Here is a 24,656-nt window from a genome sequence, read left to right on the forward strand (position 1 = left end):
CTACTAATTACAGAATATACACGTTGGATTATTTCCAAACGGTTTGCCTCTTGATAGTAAAGAAATAAGATCAAAGCTTTGATCTGTAAGTTCATTAAGACGTCAGCATTGTAACAAGGTCTCCAAAAGGGAAACCTTCTTAATCACAAGTGTCACCAAGGCTTCAAGCAAATACAAATGTCTGTCACTGCATAACTGGAGACTTGAATAAGATCTAGAAATTTGTCTTTATAAAGAATCATGAAGTCATTTTATTTCAAAGCATTTTGGGGTTTTTGTTTTGTAAACAAGAAAAATTTAATTAAAGCATATACCAAAATCTCCTAATAAGAGCTTGATACTATCAGAGACAGTCTTAAGTTTTAGAATTATATTACACACAAAGATTTGAGAGCTCTAGCCAAGGCTCCTTTTCCTTTCTGAAATACATAGAATTTGAGGTATCACTTTTGGAAAAAATATGCTACTATTTGTGCTATGACTTCAAATTAAAGTTTCTGCTATTCAAACTTATGCAGGATACTTGCTATATCCTAGTATTTTAGGTCCTCATCCTGCAAAAAATCAAACATATATTTAAATTTATGCATGTGAATAACCCCACTGACCACCATATACTAATAACGAGGATCAGAGCACCATCTGTAAAGAGCATCATCATCGACTTCATAGCTTATTTAACCAACACAGATCTGAAAGACAATTTTAAGATTCAGTTTCCACGTTGTTTCAACCAGCCCAGCTCCTATTTCAAGTATGCAACTCAAGTCCAAACATTTCAGGAAGGCCCAGTTTCATAAAATCATTTACATAACCAATTTTCAATTGCAGAAATTTTAGTAAAAAGCAAGGAGTTGCGCAAGGCAGCTGAAGCAAGCTGTTTTAAAACATGGAAGAAATAACCCTATTTACACATTACAGTATTTCTCCAACAGTAACAGAAATAATTAATTTGGCCACAACTCACATTCAGGACAATTTGCAAAATAACCCACTGGTGTTCCAAGTAGAAAGGCAAGAGCAGGCATTGGGTGTAATCAATTCCTCTGCTACCAGCTAAACATTGCACTTGCCCTTCCTTAAAATAAGCTTACAAGATGCAAGCAAAAATTCCAGAAAGTGAAATATTTCCCCTCCAACTAAACGGGGCCTATCACTTTGGATATTTTACTGTGAAAAGCCTGTAGGCTGAAAAAGTCCTTCTTCCTTGACAAATCCTCTTTGTAACCAGCCTATTATAAAATGTACAAGAATTTCTAGCGTTCTCAACCTAGCTCACATTTGGGTTTTGTACATGTGAATATATGCTTGTGACAAGAGGACTGCAATTTCACCTGAGTATGGGGAAGATTAAGTCCAGGCTGCAGTTTCAAATGGCCACTAAAAAAATTAAGTTAAAAAATTATTATATCTGAATATTTTTTCTAGTCTGAGTCACAACAATGCAGGGAGAAAGTTCCAGCTTGTTTTAATAATTGAGCCATGTTTGTAAACACAAGTAAACCTTTTCAATAGCGTTGGTGTTTTCCACTTCAAAAGGGCTTTAGTTTGTCTTGGATGTTACAATATCATGTACTACCTAACCTCAGCAGACTGGGTCACAGTCTTACAAAACCATTCATGCTGACAATGACCACCTTGAGATCAGTTTCAGACCATTATAATGCTGTAAATGGCCTTTGAATACAGATTTATAGGGGATACATATAGAATTATACAGCTTACAATAAACTCAGCACGGAGACCAAGTTTTATAACACACAGTATGGCAAAACAGACCACAAGAAAATATACCCAGCACCAAGCTTTATGTATCCTGTTTAGAAAAGACTAAGCTTTCAGTTATCCTGAGGTATTCCAAAAGGCTGTGCTGACACATTAGACAGAAATGAAAGCATTTTCTTTCAGCTTTTTAATGGTACTTTGAAACCCAAAATGCTGGTAATTTAATTTTTATTATAAAGTTCCCTGCTTACAATTTCATTTGTAATTAATAATGACTACAATGCAACAATGGCTGCAATGACTACATTTTAACAGTTGATGGCACCAATCACCTCAAGAAATTGCCTGGCTAAACGTTAGATTACATTCTTATATGTGAATGTTGTAGAATAATTTGATAGGAAAGCAAAATTCAAATGTCTAAACAACAAAACCAGAAAAAAATTGTCTTCAGGGAAGTACAGCATCTTTCTCAAACATGACACTCGTCCTCCAAACCCTATCCTGTTCAGAATGCATGTATGTGTGTAAACACAACCTGTGGACACAGATGTAAATTTTTCCATTTTAGCATGCCACAGAAAAAATTATATTGGACTTAAAGACATAACACTTCAGATTCAGATAGGGAAATGTATATAGCTATACCTGGATGTGAGCATTTAGCGTGATTTTCTGATTTGCTAAGAACTGCAAACTCTTGTTTGGTTAAAATGTTTGGTTAAGATGTTTCTTAACAGGGATACAAGTGCTTTTATAAAAATTATATTTTATATTCTTATATTAATCCTTTCCTGGTGTAACATATAAATAGATTAAAACAAAATATATACATTTAGATACACAACCATAAAATATTCCTCCTCCCTCAGGAGGCTATACTTAATGAACAGCTACTAAAAACCAGCTTCACAAGTGATGCTGAAGAGATAGACAAAATAAGCGGGAAACAACCAGTCTAGGGGGAACTCGGGAGATGTTTGCCTGGGTCTAGGATGGGAAGAGATGAAAGAAACTAAGATACATCGCACAACAGTTGGTCAGTATCGTCAGCTCCAAGGACTCAAAAGTCGAGTGAAGTCCCAGAGCTACTTTTAAGAACTGATCTTATCCTTCACGTCTCATTTCAAGACTTTTTTTTTTTTGAGTAAAAACGTGTCCTCTTTGTTTTCCGAGCTATCAGAGTTAAGGGCGTGGGGCTAGAGGCTACACTTCTGCCCCTACGACCACAAGGGATACCACTTACATTTCTTTTTAAAGAAACGCTGGCGGACGGCACAGAACCCAGCTGTGCCAGCAGCACCTCAGCGCCGGCCTCGGGGGCCGGGGGGCCCTGAGGAAGAAGGCTTCCCGCGCGCGGCCGGCGGGAGGCTGCCCGGCGGGAGAGACCGCCGCGCCAGGACGGTGCCGGGCGCCGCCCGCCTCCCCTCGGGGCAGCTGGGCAGGGCTGCAGGCACGCGCCAGCCTGCAGAGGAGACCGCGAGCCAGAGGAGGCGCACGACGCGCGCGGCTCGGCCTCCAGCAGCGCTCCGCGCCCCGCCACGCGCCGCCACCCCCTGGGCAGGCCGGGCGAAGCCCGGCCGAGCGAACAGCGCTTCCGCCGCCCGTGCTAAAGATGGCGCCGTGGCTACGGACAGGCGCTCCCCGCCTCCTGGCGTGGGGCGGAGGCGCCGGCGCTGTTGTCGCGGGTCCATGACGTCCGCGGGCCGGGCGGAGGGAGCCTGGGGATTCCCCGTGTTGTTGTCCTGGGGCCCGGCGGGATGGGAGGCTGGAGCGCGGAGCGGCGCGGCCGGCGCTGATGGCGACTCGGTGGGCAGCCCGCGGCTCCGAGCCGGGGCCGGGTGTGGATGAGTTCACCGTTCCTGCGGAGAAGAGCCGCCTCCTGGAAGGTAGCCGGAGCCGCATCGAGGACTTGTTCGCAGTGCGGCTGGCCGTGCTGGGAGCGCAGGGGGACTGGCGGCCCGCCATCCCGCCGCCGGGCCCGCCCCCCGCCGCCGCCAGGATCTGGGTGCAGCTGGCGGGCGATGGGAAGGCTGTGCGCGGCGCCAAGGTACGGGGGGCTGGGGGCAGGGCGGGAGGCGGTGCCCGGCCGTGTTGTTTGGGCCTCGGTTACCGGTTGCGCACGGAAGGGCCCCGCTCGCCCCGGGCATGGCTCGGGGCCGCTACGTGCGGGTAGGAGGAAGAAAGGGTTGGGGAAAAGGCAGTGCTTCGCGAGGGAGCAGAAGCGGTCCTGCCTGGGCAAATAGGTGTGTTCCAGGTGCCAGGGTGTCTCGGTATTGACATAGGCGTAGAGAATAGAGAGAAACAATTGAGCTGAGAAGTGCAAAGTTCATCGGTATTGCAGGGCGCGTTATGGTCACCACATTGTGAAATACTCCTGCCGGCTACACGCAGCTGCGTGAGGGGTTTTAACACCTGTGAGAATGGGCCAATTTTTGTTTTAAAGCGAGATTTTTCTTCTCGAATGTATCGCGCTCCTTTTTCTTCTTGAAGTCAAGAAATTCCTCGGAGTTGGTTGGGTGTTGCCATGTTTCACAGTTGCTTCACAGACTTATTCCGTGCCGTTTAGAAACTTATTAGCAAAGCCATCACTAACAGCTTAACAGAGCTAATATTTCCTTAGTGTAAATGTTGGTAGGCCCAGATTGCTTCACCAGTCTGTTTGCTGGAGCAGAAAGCTTCCTTTTTAACCAGACACTAAATATGTTAAGAGTGAGCCGTCTAGGCTGTTTGTGGCTGTGACGGTAGTTGCTGTGAAGTATCTTTACACAATTATTTTGTTACAGCTCTTATACAGCTAACCTTTGGGGGGACTCAGCAGTAATCATGAAATAAACATTATTCATAGTGGACCTGGTAGCTGCTGTTCAAAAACTTGATTCCTTAACTGTGTAATGTATACAACTTATAAGGAAAATACTATGAATGTTGAGGGGTTTTAATTGTTTGACTCTAAAATTGAGTCCAAACCAATTTGCTTATATATTTGGGCTCAGAGACTCCAGAAACTGTTACAGGTAGTGTAAACAGCTATTCTTCTCCAGGCAGCTGCAGCACAACTTTCTCTTTTTCCAAAAAATTAAAGTCTGAAACAAACAGCATGAGATTTCTGTTTTCTAATTGCTGCTTTTCCTAATAACATACAAAATATTTCTTACTCCAAATACTTTTGAGGGTATGCGAGACTTGACCTCCCTGATATGTCGAGCTGTTTTCAGACCCTATCTGGAGGGATTATTGACAGTACAAACAATTGCACATCTTTATTGACTCCCTTTAAAAGTTTTGGTGAAGCAATTTGGTTTGAATTCATTGATCACATGCAGTGTGTTCATTCGTAAGTGCTGCTTAGTAAATGGAAAAAAAATCCCCAGATTTTGAATATCGTTTTTTTCTAATTATGGTATTGTCCTGTTGCTCTGTAAAAGCAGTCATATGATGACTAAAGCATGAAAAATAATCCTGTGGGTTTTGTTGCAGAAGCAGTTTGTGCTAATGTGGTCTTGAAGCAGGCTGCCTTGATAACCTGTGCTGATATAACTCAAAGAGATGATAGATGTGTTACGTTATTCATTACCTTGTATTGGTTTTCAGTTCCATTTAAAAGAGAAGTTTAATTTGGTATACTTGGGAGTCTGCAAATATAATGATTGCAGCTTAGAAACTGCTTTTGCTACGTTGCAGGATTTTAAGCATAGAGGGAGACAGTTTGGGGAAAAATAATGCTATTTGAAAGAAGAAATGGTATACTACATTGAGAGTTCTCAATTCTGACACATTTAAAACAGTAGTATAGTGAATTGACCTATAGTAACTTCTAGGTGGCAGAAATAGCAATGGGATTTTTTTTTTTTTTTTTTTTTTTAAATCTATTAAAACCCTGAACTTCTGGAACCCAAAACTATCTGGAGCTTGGAGTTTTCTCAGTCATTTGTCAGTATCATCTGCTTTTTTCAAACTACTGAATTTCAAAGCCTTATGTGGAAAGCTGGCTTGTTGTTGAGCTTTTTGTGTGTGATTTTCTTTGGTGTTATGTAGCTTTTGCAAGTAGGTTCTCTGGCAGCTGTAGTTTTAAAATACAAAATTTTATTTGGTTAATAAGGGATTCTATCAGATTCCAGATAGTGGTTCTGTTATTTGTTTCAGTTTAGCATGGTTTTTTTTTTTCTATATGGTATCTTTTAGTGGATACTATTGTGATTACGTGTTGTGCCATGCCACAGGATCAATGTCATTGATTCATGAGTAGCAAGTATGGAATAAGTAACGCATAATAACAAGTTAAAAATGTAGGATAGCTACTGCTGTGTTGAGCCTTTGGAAATCTTCTTTGAAAACTGTCTTTAGAAGTTCAGTTTTATGGACTAGGTAGAATTCTCTAGTGCAAGATATTTGTTCGTGAAGCTTATGTTCTCATTGACCAAAGAATGGGGATGGGAAAATAAATCTCTTTTGACTTGTCTTTTAAACTGTTTGAACTACAACTTAAATACTCTGTTACTATTAGTTTCAAGTAAACTTATTTATTAACAATAGGATATAAAAGAAAGTTAGCCTTCTGTGAGATCTATTTAAAAATCATTTCAGATATCTGTGGTTTATCTCTATTACCCAGTTTACTGGCAGGATTTAATTTCTCGCATTTCTTATGCTAAGTTGGCTTTATTTTCTAATGTACTTGTCCATTACTGACCTAACCAAAACCAACTTTATATATTAGCTTTTCACAAATATTCACTCTGCTGTCTCTTTTTTCCTTCTAGGAGTATATTAAAGGACTCTGTGAACCTGAACTAGAAGAAAAGGAGTACTACCCAAAGGACATGCACTGCATCTTTGTTGGTGCACAGAGCCTGTTTCTCAACAGTCTTATTCAGGATACCTGTGCTGATATAACAGTGCTGGAAATAGGATTGCTCAGTATTAAGGGGGGTGCAGAAGCTGTTGTTATGGCTCAAAGTCATGTTCAGCAGTTTGTGAAGCTTTTTGAGAATAATGAAAGCTTATTAAGTGACAATGAGTCAGAGATTAAAAAGCAGTTCAGACAATTTGTGGAAGCACACGCAGATAAATATACAATGGATTTACTGATTTTGCCTAGCTCACTAAAAAGAGAACTCCTAGCTCTCACACAAACTGAATGTTGTGAAGTGGAGAGCGATATCATAGATCTTACAGGTTCTGAAAGCTCAACAGAACTTTTAGAGAACAAAGCCTCCAAAGTAATTGCTACAAACAGAGATGGAAGAGCAGGTGGTGAGGAAGCAAGAAACAATGCTGGCACACCTGTAACTGAGCTTACAAAGCAGATGGACACTGTCTTTTCTGATGCTCCTGAAACAAGTTTTATTCCCATAAATGTTGTGCCTCTGTTAGAGGCAGTGGTGTCTAAAGAAAGACAGTCATGTAAAAGAAGATCTTCTGATGATGAGGAAAGGCTCCCTAAAAAGCAATTCTCTTTGGAAAATGATCAGGAAGTGAAATCTGCTTCTCACAGTAATCATTTAGACAGTGATGCAGTTGATATCCTTTCGAATAGCTGCAGTGAATCGGGTGATCCCAGTTATTGCCTTAAAGAAGGGGATGATATCAGTGAGGAAATGGAATATAAGATTCTTGTGAACTTTTTCAGAACAATGGGCTATTCACAAAATATTGTAGAAAAAGTTATTGGTATCCTGGGACAATCTGTGGAACCATTAACATTGCTAGAAGAAATTGAAAAGGAAAATTTAAAATTTCAAGAAGAACACGAACAGTCATCTCAAAAACCTAGAACTATCAATCCTCCTTTAGGAAGTAACGCAAATAATTCACAAAAGCTAGAAGACAAAGGCATTTCTAGCAATAAAGGTCCACTTAAATCCAGTCATACTTCAAAGGGGGCAAAAAATGAATATCACAAAATAAGAGATTCACCAAGCATGCAAGTTGATGCAGAAGATAAAATGCATATGTTGGTATGCAAACCTGCTTCTTCTTCCAGTAAAAATTCAGCTATATGCTATAAACAAAGAGACATTTATTGCCCTGGTAAGAATCATAGTTCAAGGTCAAGTGATACAGAAACCGATGACGGTGTAACTTTCAGCACTATACAAGCTGGAGCTCTAAAAGATGTTGATTTTGTAGCCAGAGGGAGCTCAGATGTACAGCATATCTCAACTAAGACTAAAACTGAAGTTCAGCAAAAATCTGCAGGGCCCTCAACTGTACAGAATAGTCATCCTGTTTTTGAGGACCAATTAGGACACTGCAGCTCTTCTCAAGTGAGAGCTCTCAACCAGTGCCTTTCTCAAACATCAAATTCTGAAAATCCTGTCCCAGACCAGGTATTGTCTTCAGAAATACATCCTTCAAGTCCTCATAGAGACACGGTGGGACCACACAGACGTCATCCTGATCCTTCAGTTACTGGAGTTCAAAGATTTTTGGAATCTCTGAAAAAACCATACAGACTGGAGTTGACAAATGAACCTGGGAAACCATATTTGAAACATGTCATTATTGATGGAAGCAACGTTGCCATATCGTAAGTATTGTTCTTTTCAGCTTTCTCTTTCTAATAAAGTTCAATGAGCTTTCAAATTAAATAGGGACTGAGAGTTTACTGTGGCATGTGTAAAGTTTTTGCTAGCTAGCTAGCTTTTTGGTGACTGACAGTCCATGTACAGAGCAAGATTTTTCAGCTGCTGGTAATGGCTGCATTGGTAAGTTGTGGTAAGGCTTGATAATGAAAAATTGTGTGAGATTGACAGTAGCCATTTTACTTTCCAACACACAGCAATTTTGAAAGTTTTTATTCTCTCTTTAGTGACAGCGTTCACTTTTATGACTGACTTGTTTGGAGTTTTTATTCTTTGTTGAGATACTGTGCATAGAAGGAAATTCAGAAGTTTTTAGCAGGTGCGCTGTATGACACTTCAGTACACAAATCTAGCTAAAACAGTGTGGTTGTGCAATATTCTATCGTGAAACAATTCTTGCAGAATTTACTTTTGGTTTAAAAATTACATAGTCTGAAGTTGAACAAATACAATAATTTCTTAAAATAGAGTAAGGCAGATCCTTGATTTTGACTTAAAAATTGGTTGATAATTGCAATGCTCTGGAAAATATTTTCTGTAAAGCCTTTCAAGACTTAGCTTTCCTGCTTTGGTAGAAATTTGCAAATTTGTAAAAGCAGGTAGTTCAGATTTATAAGCCCAAATACTGAAATAATCTGGAAAAAAAAACTTTAACAGAATAGGCAATGAAAACTAAAACTAGAAATACGTTAGCAGTAGATGAGATCCTTTTTGATAACCAGATGTTTCAAAATGAAAAGTGAATTAATTCTGCAGTATTTCTTATTAGGCAGTGGTAAAATTTGAAGCCTGATTTGTGCTGTTTCAGAGCAACCTACTTTGAATTATCAGTGCTCCAGCTCAATGAAACACTTCAGTCAGGAGTAATTTGTGAGCTCCACTCTGTTGACAGTAATTTTATGCATGAAACTTAATTTGCTTTGCATGCAGTTAATGAAGAAGTTGAGTTACCATCAACTTAAGTGTTTTGGTTTTTAACTTTTGCTTTTAGCATCTTGTAATTTAAAAGTGGAAGTTTTTGTATAGTAGTAACATATTTGTCTTTTGATAACGTTACACGTTAGTGCTTGGATCCTGTTATTTTTTGCAAATGTGGGCATGCAACAAAAATATTCCATTCCCCCCATAAAACTTGCAGAATAGGGAACCATGTGTATGTATGCACACACCTTGTCTCCTATTTCTCCCGATACCTGAAAGAATGTATGCAAATGGTAATAGACAATTATATGGCTGTTGGATGATTTTAATAGATTGGCTGACAAGGCACCATGCAAACAAACCTTATGAAATGGGCACAGTTAATACTGAAAAGATCAAGAAGTCTCTTTTCATTTACTATGATGAAGGGATTTTCAGTTATTTTAAGTGTCTTCTAAATCGCACTTTTTTTTTTCTCAATGTTTCTATTGTAGACAACTTTAGAGGATGTTGCCAATTACAATTTTTTTTTAAGTTTATTTAACTGGAATAGCAAAAATCAGTTAGAATCTGTATATCTTTAAAATTTTGTGCTTCACTTGATTTTGTCTCATCAAAACTATCCTTGAATTGATGGCTCTTCTCTAGTCAGGAAGATACTTGGAGTTGTTCTTTTTATGCTAAGTAATTTTGGCAAGCATGCATGTCAAAAGGTTTTGTCAGTGTTTGCTATGGGGCTCTTTGTAGTTTTGGAATATGAAAGTGAGCAATGACAAATGCAGTATTTCTAATTAATGAGGAAGTGGTAGTTTTTAAGAACGAACTGACTGATTGTTCTGATCCATTCGTCAATGTAACAATAAGTAAGTGTAAACTTATTATGAGAATTTCCTGTTAAAGATTTTTTTTGTGGATTCAGAGTCCTCTGCATTAAACCCTTCCAAGTACAGAAATTAGTTCTCATTCTGAAACCCTGCTGCCAGAACCGAAATGGAGTGCTTTAAGCAAAAAAACAGTAATTCTGAGAAAGATCATCTGTATCCCTAGAAAAGATTAGGCTGTATAAGTGTTTCTTCACACTTAAACTATTTTAAAATATGGATTTTAACCTTGGAGACTGGAAATCCTGAAGAGCCTCATATCAACTATACTACCTTGTATTTAGTTGTAACTAATTCTTGAATAGGATATTTTCTAAGAATAGGCCAGAGTACTACAGTGACCCAGTGAATTCTGTAGGATGCTCTTAGGCTGAGAAAAAAACATCTGACTGGTTAAGACACATGTATCTTATGTCGTCTACTTCCAGCTGTTAGATGAAAGAGGCTTCCCAAAAGAATGGGCTTAAATGCTGTTTAGGGGAAGAAAATAAACTTTTCCAGCAAAAAGAAAATTATAATGTTATCTACCATAAGAAAATGGTCCTAAAATGTCCTAAATGAATTTAATGTTTCAGACAGCTGAAAGCTGGTACCGTTTCCCAGAAGTAACTGTAAACGTAGCTCTGCAAGTGCATGTACATACAGTTATGTTGATGGGGGAAAAAATTGATGTATCTTCTAGTTTCAGAGAGATAAAGATGCACTTAGATACTGTTCTTTCATGGTTATGAAAGATCTACTTTAGCTCCTAAACATTTTAGCAAAATTCATGGAATAGCGAAACTTTCTCCATTGTTAGGGGTAATAAATACTTCTAATTCCCTTTTCTCTGTAATACGTATGAATTTTGCTTGAGAACCGAAATAATAAATTCTGTTGTTGTTTTTGTGAAGGGCTAGCAGAACTGTTAATATTATTTTTAGCAAATCGGGGAATCAATCTTGCCATCTTCCCTTTATGTGCAGGCTTAGCCTGGTGATTTCTGTTTTGATACCTTGGTATTTGCTGATAACTTATGTAAACTACCAGATGACATCTTGAAATTCCTAGACATATATTTCATTCCGAAATATTTTGTTTTAAATGTAATTCATATACAAATATATCTCACTTTGCCTGTTTTTTTTTTTTTGACAGGCCTTTTATGTATTTGCACGCTTTCCTGTTAGGTTACTGTTTTTCAGAACAAACCATTTTTTAATGACGATTAGCTTCAAATGCAGTTAAAGGACCGAGGACCTAGTAGTATAGAAATGTTTGCAGTTAGTCCAGAAAGTCTCTATAGCACAGATGAGGTGTCAAAAGTAAAACTAAGTAACGACTTCTGTTTATGAGAAGGAATGTCAGATTTCTTAAGGTGTAACCTTTCTGACCAAGTGATCATTAATTTAAGAAGGTGATGATCAACCTTATAAATTTGTTTCCTGGGTTAAAGAGCCCAGAGGTAATCACTTATGACTGGCAACAGTAAAACTTTTCAGGACAGTCACTGGAGAATTAATTGAATTAATCTGTTAAGGTTTTCTGTCATTTTTTAGTCTTGCTGACTTTAAAGGGGAAGCCTGACATGATCCATAACTCTTGGTACTGATTTAATTCAAGTACATCATTTTGTTGAGTAAATAGGTTTTTGAACAATGAGGAAATGTTTGCTTTGACTGTTATTTAGAAAATAGTGATGTAAAAGTGCAAGTCACAACTGAGTCATAAGCTACCCAAACACTTTAAAATTATTTCCCAAATGTGTATTAGTGGAAGAGAAATGCAAATTGTTGGGGTTGTGTAGAAAATACACAAAGAGGATGTGAGGTATTTCTTGCATGGCTTTTTTTTTTTTAATATGGAGAGACATTTTTTCATCTGCATATTTCATCTATGGGGGGTTTTGTGTCTGAGGTTTTTTTTATTAAGAACAACCAAACACATCTGAAACCAATGAATTTAAAAGATTGTAAATGAACATCTGCTTATCTCTTTGATGACTGTGGGACTACTGTAGGCGGTGGTCTCCTAACTCTTTTTGATTGAGTACCCCTATCGGTAAAAAAGTCTTCGAGCATACACCCGCAATATATGTACGTTTATCGACTATATATGTGCATTACTGAAGCTCTAATGTTTCCTTCATATACCACAAGGGATTGTCTTGCACAGCAGCTGGGATGCACAGGCCTCACCTTAGGCTAAGGCATAGTAGCTGGGCACCATTGACATACAGTCCCCAAATATGGTTATACAACATCTGCTGCCTGCTGCTCAACCACATGAAAACTCAGCTTATGAAAAGCAAAAGACAGAGAACTGCCTCAAAATAGCAAAACCATCAAGATATTTAAATGTCCTTCAAAATAATCAGTGCATGGGGGCCTGGAGTTTTTTTTTGATGTAGGTATTCTGCAGCTTCCTTCTAGCTAAATCATCATTATTTTCTGACATCTTAGAAAGAGATGAATTGTTTTCAATTTTTTTTTGAATTGTTTTCAGTTTTACTTCTTGGTACCTTGAGGTTATAGACATCTGCTTCCATGCCTATGTTGGGGTTTTTTGATCAGTGGGTGTCATGTGTTTGGCGGGGAAGGTCTTAATGCGTTGCCTGGATGTTTGGACTAAGACCGAATGGGCTTCTGAATCACTACCTGCCTTGTGTCTTAAGTCTGAAAGACTACAAGAAGCTGAAGAATTTTTGCTGTTGACACATGCAGCCTGGTAAAAATAACACATTGATATATTAATGCTAGCTGTAACTCAGTGTGCCTGTTGAATGAGAGAAAGCCCAGAGTTTACTCTAGCCGCTGACAAGTATTTTTAAAAATTGTCTCTTTTTGTGTGCTGAGAACAGGCCTTTCAGAGCAGACTGAAATATCCAGGTAGTTGTTGGGTAACTTTAATTTAAATCTTATTAAAATGTGTAAGAAACTCTGAATGAGAGAGTAATTGGATGGAATTTATCTTGCTAGAATTGTTTGTAAATAATGATGTGTACCTTTCTTAATTTAGTTAAAAAAAACAAAGGGAAAACATTACATGTCCCAGAAAGCAACCTGCCTCTTGCTGATTTGGGCTGCTTCTGTTCATCTGTTTAACTTAAGACATACCTTTGTAGGGTCTTCACAAAGAACTGGGACAGGCAAAACCAGTATTTACAATGGCAGTTGGGGAACAGATGCAGTCTTTGAGATGGATGTCTTGAAAAGACCACCTTGCTGTGGTCTGTGCTGTGTGCTGTCCTTCAGATGTTTACCTAGCTCAAATAAAGCATTTTGTGTTTCTGTTTATCTAGCAGTGACATATCTATTCATATTCTAGCTCACCTTAATTCTACATGTTATTTGATAAAGGTAAATATATTTCTTCTATTTGCATGCTTGTTTTTGTGGGGTTTTTTAAAGTTGCTACAGAGCCAGAGTTTGTGATCATACAGGACAAATCAAGAGTTGCTGTTCTAGGTATCAAAGCGTTTAAATAACAGTATACTCTCTGTAGTTCTGCAAGTTTAAAGCTCTGAAACAGGAGAAAGGACAAATAGAGAAGGTATCATTTTCAACATGAATATCGAGACCTCTGTGTCTCTTGAAGTCAAATTGAGAGCTGTGAAAGTATTTAAAAGAGTTTTCCATCCTATTGAATAGGATACGTAACTTAAAGCGGCGGAATGAAGACTTCATTTTAAGTTTGACCTAGAAATTTTACGAGCGGTAACTCTTCTGTGACAATTGCATTCCTTTATTTGATTGTTCTTGACATCAAGAACACTTAATTTTATTAGGGCAAAGGTGGTATAGGGGTTTTTTTCCTCCAGAAACTGTCAATAAGTCAGATTTTTTGCGTTTTATAGTTCAGATGTAGCTTACTCAGTTTTCTGCCCTTCTACATAAAACATTACTCTCCAAATTCAGAGAACCTGATGTATTTTGATACACGTATTTTAAAATGAGTTTACAAAATTGGAGAAGGATATGTGAATGCTACAAAAATATTTCCATGGAGGTGTTTTAAAGAACACTGTTCAGAAGATTTCCTGTTAGGTTAAACTAGGGGTTTAAAGATAAGATTCCATTCGAAACTAATAAGGCTTATTATTAGGCTTATAATATACAATTGCACATTAAATAGGAGACTGGTTTAAAATACGAACACCACTTGGTCACTTGTGAGAAGAGCTTTCTAGTGACTTAACATCTAACTCAACACAGAATAAGTACTACTTTGTATGAAGTGCTTGGCTTGTTCATGCCATCAGTTCTGAATTAGTATGTCTTTTCTAACTAAGTATATCTTTGTTTTGTCTAAGTATAGCCTCTAATTATGAAAATGCAAGGGGGAAGGTTTCTGAATGAAAACAGGATTTAGCCTTATGTAAGGTACTAATAGGTGTTTTGTAGGAATTTATTCCAGAGGTATCTTTGATTTTGTTTTCTGTGCTTTATTTTAAGATTCTCCTTCCATTATCCTCCAGAGAAGCTCAGTTCTCAGAGTCTGGTTAGAAAGTTAATTGCTAAAGTAGGACTTCCTGCCATGTCTTAAATGGGCATAGAGGATTATTGGGATAATTCAGACTGGGGGGGACCTCACAAGGTCATCAACTCTGATCTCTGTATTGCTCATATTAGGCAGTTGCTGATTTTTCTGGAAAGTCATTTAGTTGAGTTCCACAAACAAGTAGTGAACATATTACATTTTTAAATAGGGGAAAAAAAATTACCACTAAACTACAGTGTTTTGAAAATCTTTCTTTAGAGAAATTTCATTATTTTGCTTGGAAATGGTAGCTCAGATTGTTGAAACGAAGGGAGGGGAGGCCTTAATATCTTAGATTATTTTGAGAATATGTAGTTCTTAGATGTAATCCTTGGGAAACTGTTGAACCGAAGGTGTTCTGTTTTGTAGTGGGACTGTATTTGAAACTACCACCATACTAGATTATGATCATTTTAATCTATAATCAGTAGATTTCAGAAAGCATCACTATTGGCTTGTTTTTAAAGCTAAATGCACTTCTGGTTACTCAAATACGGTTGTGCCCACAAAACTGAAAGGAGACTGAGCTATAAAGTTGCAAAGTGATGTTTCCATTCTCTTCTTTTGCTGAAGATCTCTTTCCTTTTGTAAGATTCTTCATATATAACATCCATCTACCTTTTATTTTGGTGAGGCTGTATGTGCAGCTTCCAGCTTCACTTTGCAAGGTTTTGTTCAGTTTTCTTTGTATTCGTAGTAGTAAAACTCTTAGTGAATTTAATCTCCTTTCTCTTTCTTTCACCCTCAGTCATGGTCTAAGGAAATTCTTCTCCTGTCGAGGAATTGCAATAGCTGTTGACTATTTTTGGAAACGTGGCCACAGAAATATTACCGTATTTGTTCCACAGTGGAGAACAAGACGTGATCCTTACATTACAGGTGAGGGAACTAGTTTCCTGATGTTTTCTTTATTAAACTACATTGTAACTATTTCTTTAGGTACTTCTATGAAGAATGAATGAAGAAGGAATACTTCATAAAACATTAAGCACGAGCAGTCTCACTGTCAGCATGAGTAACGGGGTTTCTGTATACAGTGCAAGGCACTCTGAAATGCTGTTTAGGCTAACTGATGTGCAATAAATGGAGGCCTCTTTGTTTGGTTTAGTTTTTATTTGCTCTGTAATTTCTAGTTTCAACCTCTTCCTTGCCCTTTTTATAATATTAGCAATTCTTCAGATATCAGTATGTCTTTTCTGTAGATTAACTGGTACAAAAATAGCCCATCTTCTCTGCTGCTTATATCTCAGACTAATTGTCAAATCTATAAATAGCCTAGAAGAAAGCTTTTGTTGTTAAGAACAGCTGTTCCGTGTTTTAACAGAGCAGGATTTCTTAACACAGCTCCAGGATGTTGGAATATTGTCTTTAACCCCTGCAAGGATGGTTTTAGGAGCAAGAATTGCTGCTCATGATGACAGGTATGGAATATACATAGTTTTAAAGTATTTTTTAAACAGTTGACTAATAGTTGTAAAAGTTTAATACTTCATGTGTGGTTGATTTAGCTGATTCTTCAACCTGTCTAGACAGTGCTGTGCATCCAACTGAAGACTGAGTTCCTCATCTGTTAGGTTATTTTACTGCCCTAAGAAACATTTCTGTATGTAATTCTATAATAGTAGTGTACATATAGTTTTCAGAAATTCATGGAAAATGGCAAGTTTTCATGGCAATTTTAACCAAAAAAAAAAAAAAGCTTAATCTGTTTCAAATGTCATCACTTGCATTGAGGAAGAAATTAGTCTTCTAGTAATGTTTTTATGCTTTTCTGATCATCAGTCTATCCCCGAATTGAGCACTAGCATAAATCAGCTACTGATCAGGTACTATTTTGTTCTCTTTTTCTTGATGCCATTGTGGCATACAGATATAGATGTGTGTTTGGAGCAGTGTATTTCTAACAATGTGTAGACTAGTAAATTTCCACGTTAATTTGAGCGCCAAAGCACAACTTCAAAATGTGAGGATAATCTGTCAGTGAACGAGACAACAGTAAGCTTTAAGGTTTTTTGTTGGGCATTGGGGGCGTTTCCTAGTGCTTGCATTGATAACTGCCAAATTTTCCCAGTCTTGACACAGCTGAAAGAAAGGGCATGCTGTTTCATTTTTTTTTCCACAACCAGCTTTCTTAATTCTGCATGGATGAGCGGTTTGTAGCTTTGAAATTGTGTTTTACAGCTAGCTATAGTTTGCTGGATTTTGGTTTCTTCCTTCCTACTAATAATCATTCATATTTTATTTTTCTAACTACAAAATTGTCAGGTTTTTGCATCATAGGCGTACCTATTTTTGTTAGATTGCACAGTTGTGTGCCTTATTGCAAAACCTGGTATGCAAAAGTTATATAAAGTAGAGTGCACTTAATTTATCTTCCTCTTTAAAATATAGCAGCTCTAATTTCTTAATAACGTTGCATAAAAAAAAGTACAAGGCAGCCAAGTTGGAGTTGTTTACACGCTAATATTTTATATACACCCTGTATTTCATATAAAACGCTATGTTTACAGTTGAGGTTACTGTGGAAATGAGTGTTGTGCTAACATATTTGCACTTTGGTCAAAAGTGTACGCTTTTCTTTAAAAGGGTACCATCCATTATCTCTTTGCTAAAATAGTTTCAAATGGCAAAGAGCTTGTTTTCAGATAGCCTAAAAACGCCATGGGATTTTCTTAAATCAGTAGTTACCTTTTGTCATAATTTGTTTAACAACAAAGTGGTAACAGCACTCTTTGTTAACAAGTGTTGACAGAGCGAACAACTAGCACAGGTAACACTATCTTGCAGAACACGAACATTAATGCTAAGCAAAAAAGCAGATGGAAATAAGTTTGTGTTGGGATGTGTAACAAATACTGTATTTTTTTTGTAAAGCAAACCATTTACCTCTACAAATCTGATAATCCCTTGGGCTTCGGGGAGTTTTGCTTATGGGTTTTTTTAAATGGAAAAAAAAGCCTTCCATGAAGACTCGGCTGCACTAAATAAATGTGTGCTACCTGAAACGTTTAAAGTTATATGGTGGGTCAAACCAGAGTAATTTCCTGGTAATCTAAGTGCTGGTTTCATGCAAATAGATTACTCTTGGATGGTGAAATGTTTAGTTTTCTACATCTTTGGACAATTTTCAGCAAAGCAGACTATCTTAATGGTCTTTGAAATGGATTTTGCAGGTTTTTATTACACCTTGCTGATAAAACTGGAGGTGTTATTGTGACTAATGATAACTTCAGAGAATTTGTGACAGAATCACTTGCCTGGAGAGAAATTATTCAAAAAAGGTAATTACTCAATTTCTTTGAAAGCTTAAAAGAATGTCTGTCAGTTACAGTTGCAGGCACTCTACCTTGATGTTTTGGGTTTTTTATTTTTAATCTGTCATGCCATTCTGTTCGAGCCCAACAAAGTACTCTCTGTGTCTTACCACTTTGATTCATGGCCTTATAATCGTGTGTTGAGTAGTCTAATGTCCCTATTATTCATATTCTCTAATGTACATATTAGTTGCTCACGTGAACAGGAGCTTGGTGTAGCAGCCAAGATATATCACTTCTGAAGCATGGTGTTAGAGTATATGCTTTGTGGTCTGTTCTCACAGGCTTTCTTGTTTTACATTTCATTTCTTCAAGGAGACATGATAGCTGATGTAGACATACAGTGTCACTTTTAAGGTTTCAGAATCAAACACTGTAGTGTAGTACAACAATCGGCATAGCTAAACAAAATAATGAACACTTACATAGTATCCCTGTGGCCATTTTGCTGCAATTGTTGAGTGTCCTTTGGGTTTAGATAAGTTCGCTTAGCTAGCAAATATCCCCGCTTCATCTTGCGGATTCTCTGTGAATTCTAGTTTCTCCGTGCAACTGGTTTTCCCCCCCCTCCAGTTAAATCAGGTCACTTTACTATTAAGTTATGATCTCCTGTTGCCCAAATTTCACCCTAATCCCTCAGTGTCCCTGATATCTTCTGGGGGTAAATCCACTGCAGTAACTGGGGTCTGTATAGATCTAATGAAATCAATAATTGAAAACTGTCCTGGTTCTCACAATATAACTAGGAGAACATGGAATTTATGCTGACTAATCATTAAGGTATTTACGCTATTTCTTGAGTGAATTCTGCCCAAATCAGGTTCTGTTCTCCTACAGAACTTTAGCAAGAAAACTTAGCACCTTAGTCTGAGTCTGTGGTTTTTTGAGAGCGTGTGTTAACATCTGCTATTAGTTTTACTTCTGGGGAAATTCCACTGTACCAAATTTTCTCATCGCAGACAAATTTTAGTTGAACTGGTTTCCTTCAATGCATATTTCCCCCTGCCCCGAAATGATTCCAGAAAAAAAGCTTCTTTGTGTCTTAACTGTAAACAGCTAATGCTATGTTTGCTAGTTTTGTGGCTTTCTGATAACATACACATTTTCGCTATGTGGTTGAAGATTCTTGCAGGGAAGGGGAGTTTGACCAACCAGATCTTCTCCAGTCACCTATAGAATTTCAATCCAGTCTCTTTGCGATGATGAGTGGTTTGGGTCGCTTAAATCACCGTCAAAGATACCAGGAAAAAGGCAATTTTTAATATGAATTTGTAAAAGTGTGACTGAACAAAGTTCAATGGCAAGGTTTGCTATTACTTGCTACATGGGAGAAATATACAAAGGAAAATGGACTCGGAGTTGGGCTAGAATGATTTTACACAGAGATTGGGAATGAAGGAGGTGAGGACGCCCTCCCATAGAGTCTTGGAGGTTCAGAATGGACCTCTTTGCTCTATAACTCCTTCTCAGAGAGGAGTTTAGGTGCGGCTAGATCTTATCTTAGTCCCAGGCTTGGTCAATGGTTAATGTCTAAAGATATAGAGGATGAAGGGGACCCTCCCATTGAGTCATGAGGTTCAGAATGGACTCCCTTCCTCTCTAAACTTCTCAGAGAGGACTCTAGGTGTGGCTAGATCCAAACTTAGTCCCAGACTTGGTCAGTGGTTTATGTCTAAGAGAGTTTGGGTACAGGGAGTTCAGTGGTATTGATTTAACATGGCATTATGGGTCCTATATAACTAAGTAGCAGTAATTTAAAATTTATTAACACTGTTACAGCCGGATTTATGATTTTATAGCAATGCTTAATCAGTCAATAATTGGTTATAATCAATGCAGTGGTTTAATTAAAGATTCAACAAAGTTCTCTAATCAAGTTATACACATACACACACAGGGATACAGAGGTTAACCTATGATTAAGATGTTTACTTTCTGCAGATTATGGTAGATTTTTGGTATACCAAATGACCTTTAGGATTTTACGAAATCTAATTGTAGTGAATTACTCATGTTTCCCTTCGTCAGCTTTTACAAGTGGACAGTCTTTCCCTTCATCTGCCTTGCCAGCAGACAGTCAGAGTCTGCTCTGAGAGGCATCCCAACTCGAGGGAAATGCCGAGTCACAGCTGCAATCCCAGAGAGCTGAGAGGGCCTCACTTAAGATTGGTATTTATAGGGTCGTAAGGTGATTGACTTTGATCAGTGTTTTTTTTTTTTTTCATTGTGGCCATTATTATTGTCAGGCAGGAGGAGTTGCGGGTACATTCCCCCGTTTCAGGTGTGGTTAGGGAGTGCCAAATCTTTCCAACTCACTATACTTGCACCCAGGACAAGAAGGAACCAACTCGCTTCAACTCACTGCCTCATTAGGCAAGATCAGAAAATACTAGTTTGTCCCAGCTCACTGGATTTTGTAATTAAACAAGAACACAATGGCTGGTGCTGACATCACAATGTGGCCCAGGGGTGTCTGCACCACCAGTCTTCCAACTGCGTCAAATCAAAAAAAAAAAAAAAAAAAAAAATAAAAAAGGAAGAAAAAAGCTCAGTGTTCTGGTTGTATCTGAAATGGGTTACTAGTTAAGCTTCAGTGACTCCTGATGCAGTGTGAAGTGTCTGCTCTAAGGCAACTTGTCCTGTGCTACAGAGGTGAAGGGCAGCGATGGTGTAATACATTGTTAGTAAATAATATTGAAAGAACTCTCTTGCAGGTTGCTGCAGTACACTTTTGCTGGTGACATATTTATGGTTCCTGATGATCCTTTGGGAAGAAATGGACCCAGATTAGATGACTTTCTTCGAAGTGAAGGCCGTTCTAGGTATAAGCACTGTTTTCACTTTTGAGACTGTTACAATTTCACATTTGAAGTAAACTGTTTTCCTGGTTCACTTGAACACTTCTTTAGATCTATATAGTAAAGGTACAATAAAATTAAGCAAGAACACTGTAGGATGTAGTAGCTTAACAAAAACATGTTTTTCCTGTTACTTCAGTCTGTTCAGAAACTGCTGGTGACATTTTCGTCTAATCAAGATCTCTATCAGAACTAAGATAAGTAAGACAATAACTTCCCCTGAGGTTTGAATGTGGTGGCCTTCATACAAAGGTGGTCCAAACTCTGTTAACATCACACAAAACTGCCAGTGGTTTGGGTATGTGATAAGCTGGTGTCCTGTTAATTACAGTGATGTTATTTAAAACACCTTGGTTGATCACTCGTTGATAGTGGGACAGTAGGTGCTACAAAAGAAACACTCTACGCTCACATTCTTTTTTATGGGAGAGACTTTTCATTTCACACTTGAGGGTAATGTACTGTTAATAAAGTTATTTTTGAGAGGCATTGTTATTAAATGCATTTGTATTTGATTCGTAATTTTAAATATTAACAAACATATGTTGTTCCTTTAAGATCATTGTGATTTTTAAATATGCATATATTGAAAGTATGAATTTGCTTTGCATTAACTGCCAAGACTTGAGAATGGGTGTGCTCTTTTGCATAAGAAAACAAGTTGCTCTTTTCCCTTCTTTCACCAGTTTAGGAACTATAAATGCTTATGATACGAGTATTGAGAGAGCTTTTAGAAAAAAAGCGAGGTAATTGGAAATCAGCTATTGGAAACAATTGAGGAACATGAGACATGTATATACCAGTAGGTCACAGGCTGAAAAAAGGAAGTGCGATTCTGGAACTCCAGTAGGAATTGCTAAAAAAGTATTCAAGCTCTTAATACAAAACCCTTACAAGATGTCATTTGGAACACTGTTTTAGCCATCTATGTCCAAAAAAAATAAAGTGAAAACAGAATGTGTTCTGAGAGGTGACTGTGATGATTGTAGATATGGAAAGAGATTCTTTTGAGAAGAATCTAGGAAGAGCTTGGTTTCCTATCTGTGAACTTGGAACTGGAACTAGGCTTTGGTTTTGGGGAGTGTGTGGCAGGTTTTTTTAAGAAAAGGTGAAATGTAAAGAGTTAATTTTGTTCCTTACCTGAGACTTTTCTATGTGAGTTAAGTGATGCAGAAAGCATAAATGGCACCAGGAATAAGATCAGATACTAGAATGATCTCAAGCAATAGAGAGCCTTTCCATGTTGAGTAATGGGAGGTGTCGTAACCTAAATGCTTTTAAAATAGAGCTCTGTAATTTAGATACAGTTTCCCTTTGGTGGTAGGAATCTAGACTGTAACATGAGTTCCAGTTCACATTTCTGTGTTATCTGGTGGCATCTGAAGTAGACTTGGCCCTAAATTTTGTAGTGCTAGCAGTTTAGAGTAGCAACAACTTTTCAAAGTCTGAAATTAAATTACTGAAAGAATATTCAGATCCTGAAATTGCTGAAAATCTTCATTGCCCCATTAAGGATATCACATGAGGGAAACAAGGCCTTGATCTAAATGTGAGCAGAGCTCACAGTCATGAGCAAAAGTAGATGAGGAATAGTCTTGTGGAGCATCTGGAAGCCCCTTTGGTCTGTCAGTACTTTCACATGTTCTGAGTCAGTGCACATGTGTTCAATGTATCTTTTTATCCATTTAATAATACTGATGTTGATACTTACATAAAATAAGCTTTGACTGTTGCTGTATTTTGTCAAGTAAGTACTCACAGCATATTGGAACTAGTCCTAAATAATATTAATGTTGTTAGTTGTGCCAGGTTCAAATTGAAAACTGTTACGCCTACTGTTTTGTTTCACTTTGAAAAAAAAGCTTGTCATTTGATTCCAATCAGTAACTAGCTGAGCAGCAGTGTAGGAGTTATGCATTTGTCTTTTCTGTGTTTGTAGAGAGAGAGCTAGCATCTCCTTTACCTTAATTTAATCACCATTTTTATTTTGTTCCATAGAGACTTTCAGTCAGCAAAAAAGGCTTTACAGAGCAGTGGACAATATTCTTCTGAGACACCTTTCTTCGTACCAGTCCCCAAACCAACCAGTAGCAGTCGGCAGCCTAAAAACAGAGTACATGGTGATCGTGCATCAACATGGCTTCCGCTGGAAACAAACATACAGGCTTGTCTAGCAATTCCACCACAGAGATCTGCCTCAGAAACAGTACAGCTAAGAGAAGCCTTGATAAAAATTTTTCCTGATTATGAGCAAAGACAGAAGATTGATCAAATACTAGCTGATCATCCATTCATGAGAGATCTTAATGCATTGTCTGCCATGGTGCTTGACTGAGTATCATACAGGGGGTTTATATCACAACTGATCTGACTAACTTTGAATATCAATGTGAAGAAAATTGTTGCTCTTTTATGTTACTCTGTGAATATTCAGAACCTAATTTTATTTGTATAAACAAAGATATTTTTTGTGTATGTTCTGTTGCTAATAGATGCCAGTTTTTGGTAAATTAAAAACTGCTGCTACTACAGATTTGTGGTAATATTTTCTATGAAAACAAATCTTCTGCTTCACTTGAATTGCTTATAAAAGCAGTAGCAGTTCTAAAGAACTGTTACCACTTTAAATGGTGTGTTAGCACTTTTTAAAAAAACCTTTCTTCAAAAGGGAAAAATCATGTCAGATGCTTAAAAGTGACTCTTACAGTTTCAGGTATATTTTCAAGATGCATGCATAACTTACTATAACATAAGCCATGCACCTGTTGGATACTATTGTCCATGTTGGTTTCTAGAGTATAGATAGTCTTAGAAAACCTGTGGTCTACTGGTACCTCTTCCACTACGAGCTTCGAAATATTTCTCTGTGGAAGTAAAACAGACCCTTTTAATATTTTCAGATAGGAAGAATTTTACATTGTGTATGTGTGAACCTGCTTTCCTTAAGCCTGCATCATGGATTTTGGAAATAGAGTGTGCTCCCAAGGGTCTTCTGGACAGCAGTTTGAAAGCCCACTGTATGGGGTGTGTTGTTGAAGTACTGTCGCAAGGTGGCGTTATGCATCTTTGTAATCGACAGGAAGGCTTCTGACATATTTTGATGTGCTCGTTCTTATATAAAGAAATAATCGTTCTTGCATAAAGAAAGATTAAATGCAAGACAGGTAACTGTGTTATTCATTTAATATACAATTTTATCCATCTTATGGATACCAAGCAGCCTTCTATATTACAGGCAGCTAAGAAGCTTTGTATGTATGAGTAAAATCTTAGTGCCCATTGAATGAAAACCAAGAAAAATTCATTCAGGTTGAGAGATACTGTGCTGGAGTAGTTAGGAGAGGGAAGGTTTCAATTAGAAAATGTAAATTCACAACTCTTCTCAATAGAAGATAATTGTGATGCTTTAAAAGTCTGTGATACCTACATTGGTTTTTAAGTTGGAAATTCTTTTGACCGTCAATACTCTTTCAGAATAATTTCAGTATCTTTAACAATATGCGCTGTTACCTGTTTGGTTTTGCCCTGCCTGTTCTAAATCTGAATGCTGGGATAAGCTATTAACAGAATGTGATACTGTTTATGGAGAAATGGCATGCTGTCTTGTGGAGAGCTAATACACTGCAGTTAACAGTCAGCTCCATCCCTTTCAATCTGTTCTGGGATCTATCCCAGAAGTAGGGTGGAAAAAAAGAAACATAATTTAATAAGAACACTTTTAAGAGCAGGAGCAAAGTGAATATTACTGTGTGTCTATGTCTCTGTAGACACTTAAGTCTGTTATACCTTCCTTTTAACTGATTCCTGGTGCTGTGTTCTCATCAGTGAAATCAAATTAGACTGTAAAAAAAA

At 37.8% G+C, this 24,656-nt stretch overlaps 1 protein-coding gene across 2 annotated transcripts; it reads left to right on the forward strand.

Annotated features, from left to right (window-relative positions):
• The first annotated feature begins 3,523 nt into the window (after window positions 1-3,523).
• On the forward strand, window positions 3,524-23,963 carry N4BP1 (NEDD4 binding protein 1). Of its 2 annotated transcripts, XM_086469059.1 has the most exons (8): window positions 3,524-3,684; window positions 3,727-3,775; window positions 6,489-8,257; window positions 15,381-15,511; window positions 15,957-16,053; window positions 17,806-17,913; window positions 20,661-20,768; window positions 22,803-23,963. In XM_086469059.1, the coding sequence occupies exons 1-8, from the start codon at window positions 3,524-3,526 to the stop codon at window positions 23,137-23,139; spliced, it is 2,760 nt and encodes a 919-aa protein (XP_086325185.1). In that variant the 3' UTR covers window positions 23,140-23,963. The 2 variants fall into 2 exon arrangements, with proteins under 2 accessions (XP_086325185.1, XP_086325184.1); XM_086469058.1 differs by having other exon boundaries at window positions 3,524-3,775.
• The last annotated feature ends 693 nt before the right edge of the window (window positions 23,964-24,656 follow it).

Source organism: Leptosomus discolor, chromosome 8, assembly GCF_034619465.1.
Source record: "Leptosomus discolor isolate bLepDis1 chromosome 8, bLepDis1.hap2, whole genome shotgun sequence".
Taxonomy (NCBI): domain Eukaryota; kingdom Metazoa; phylum Chordata; class Aves; order Leptosomiformes; family Leptosomidae; genus Leptosomus; species Leptosomus discolor.

What these genes read in the sequence shown, in the direction of transcription:
- N4BP1 (XM_086469058.1), top strand. Translation starts at nt 3,524, where the DNA reads ATGGCGACTCGGTGGGCAGCCCGCGGCTCCGAGCCGGGGCCGGGTGTG. An exon ending in ACGTGATCCTTACATTACAG is followed by an intron (nt 15,512 to 15,956) that starts GTGAGGGAACTA and finishes GTGTTTTAACAG; the next exon opens with AGCAGGATTTCTTAACACAG. An exon ending in AGAGAAATTATTCAAAAAAG is followed by an intron (nt 17,914 to 20,660) that starts GTAATTACTCAA and finishes ACTCTCTTGCAG; the next exon opens with GTTGCTGCAGTACACTTTTG.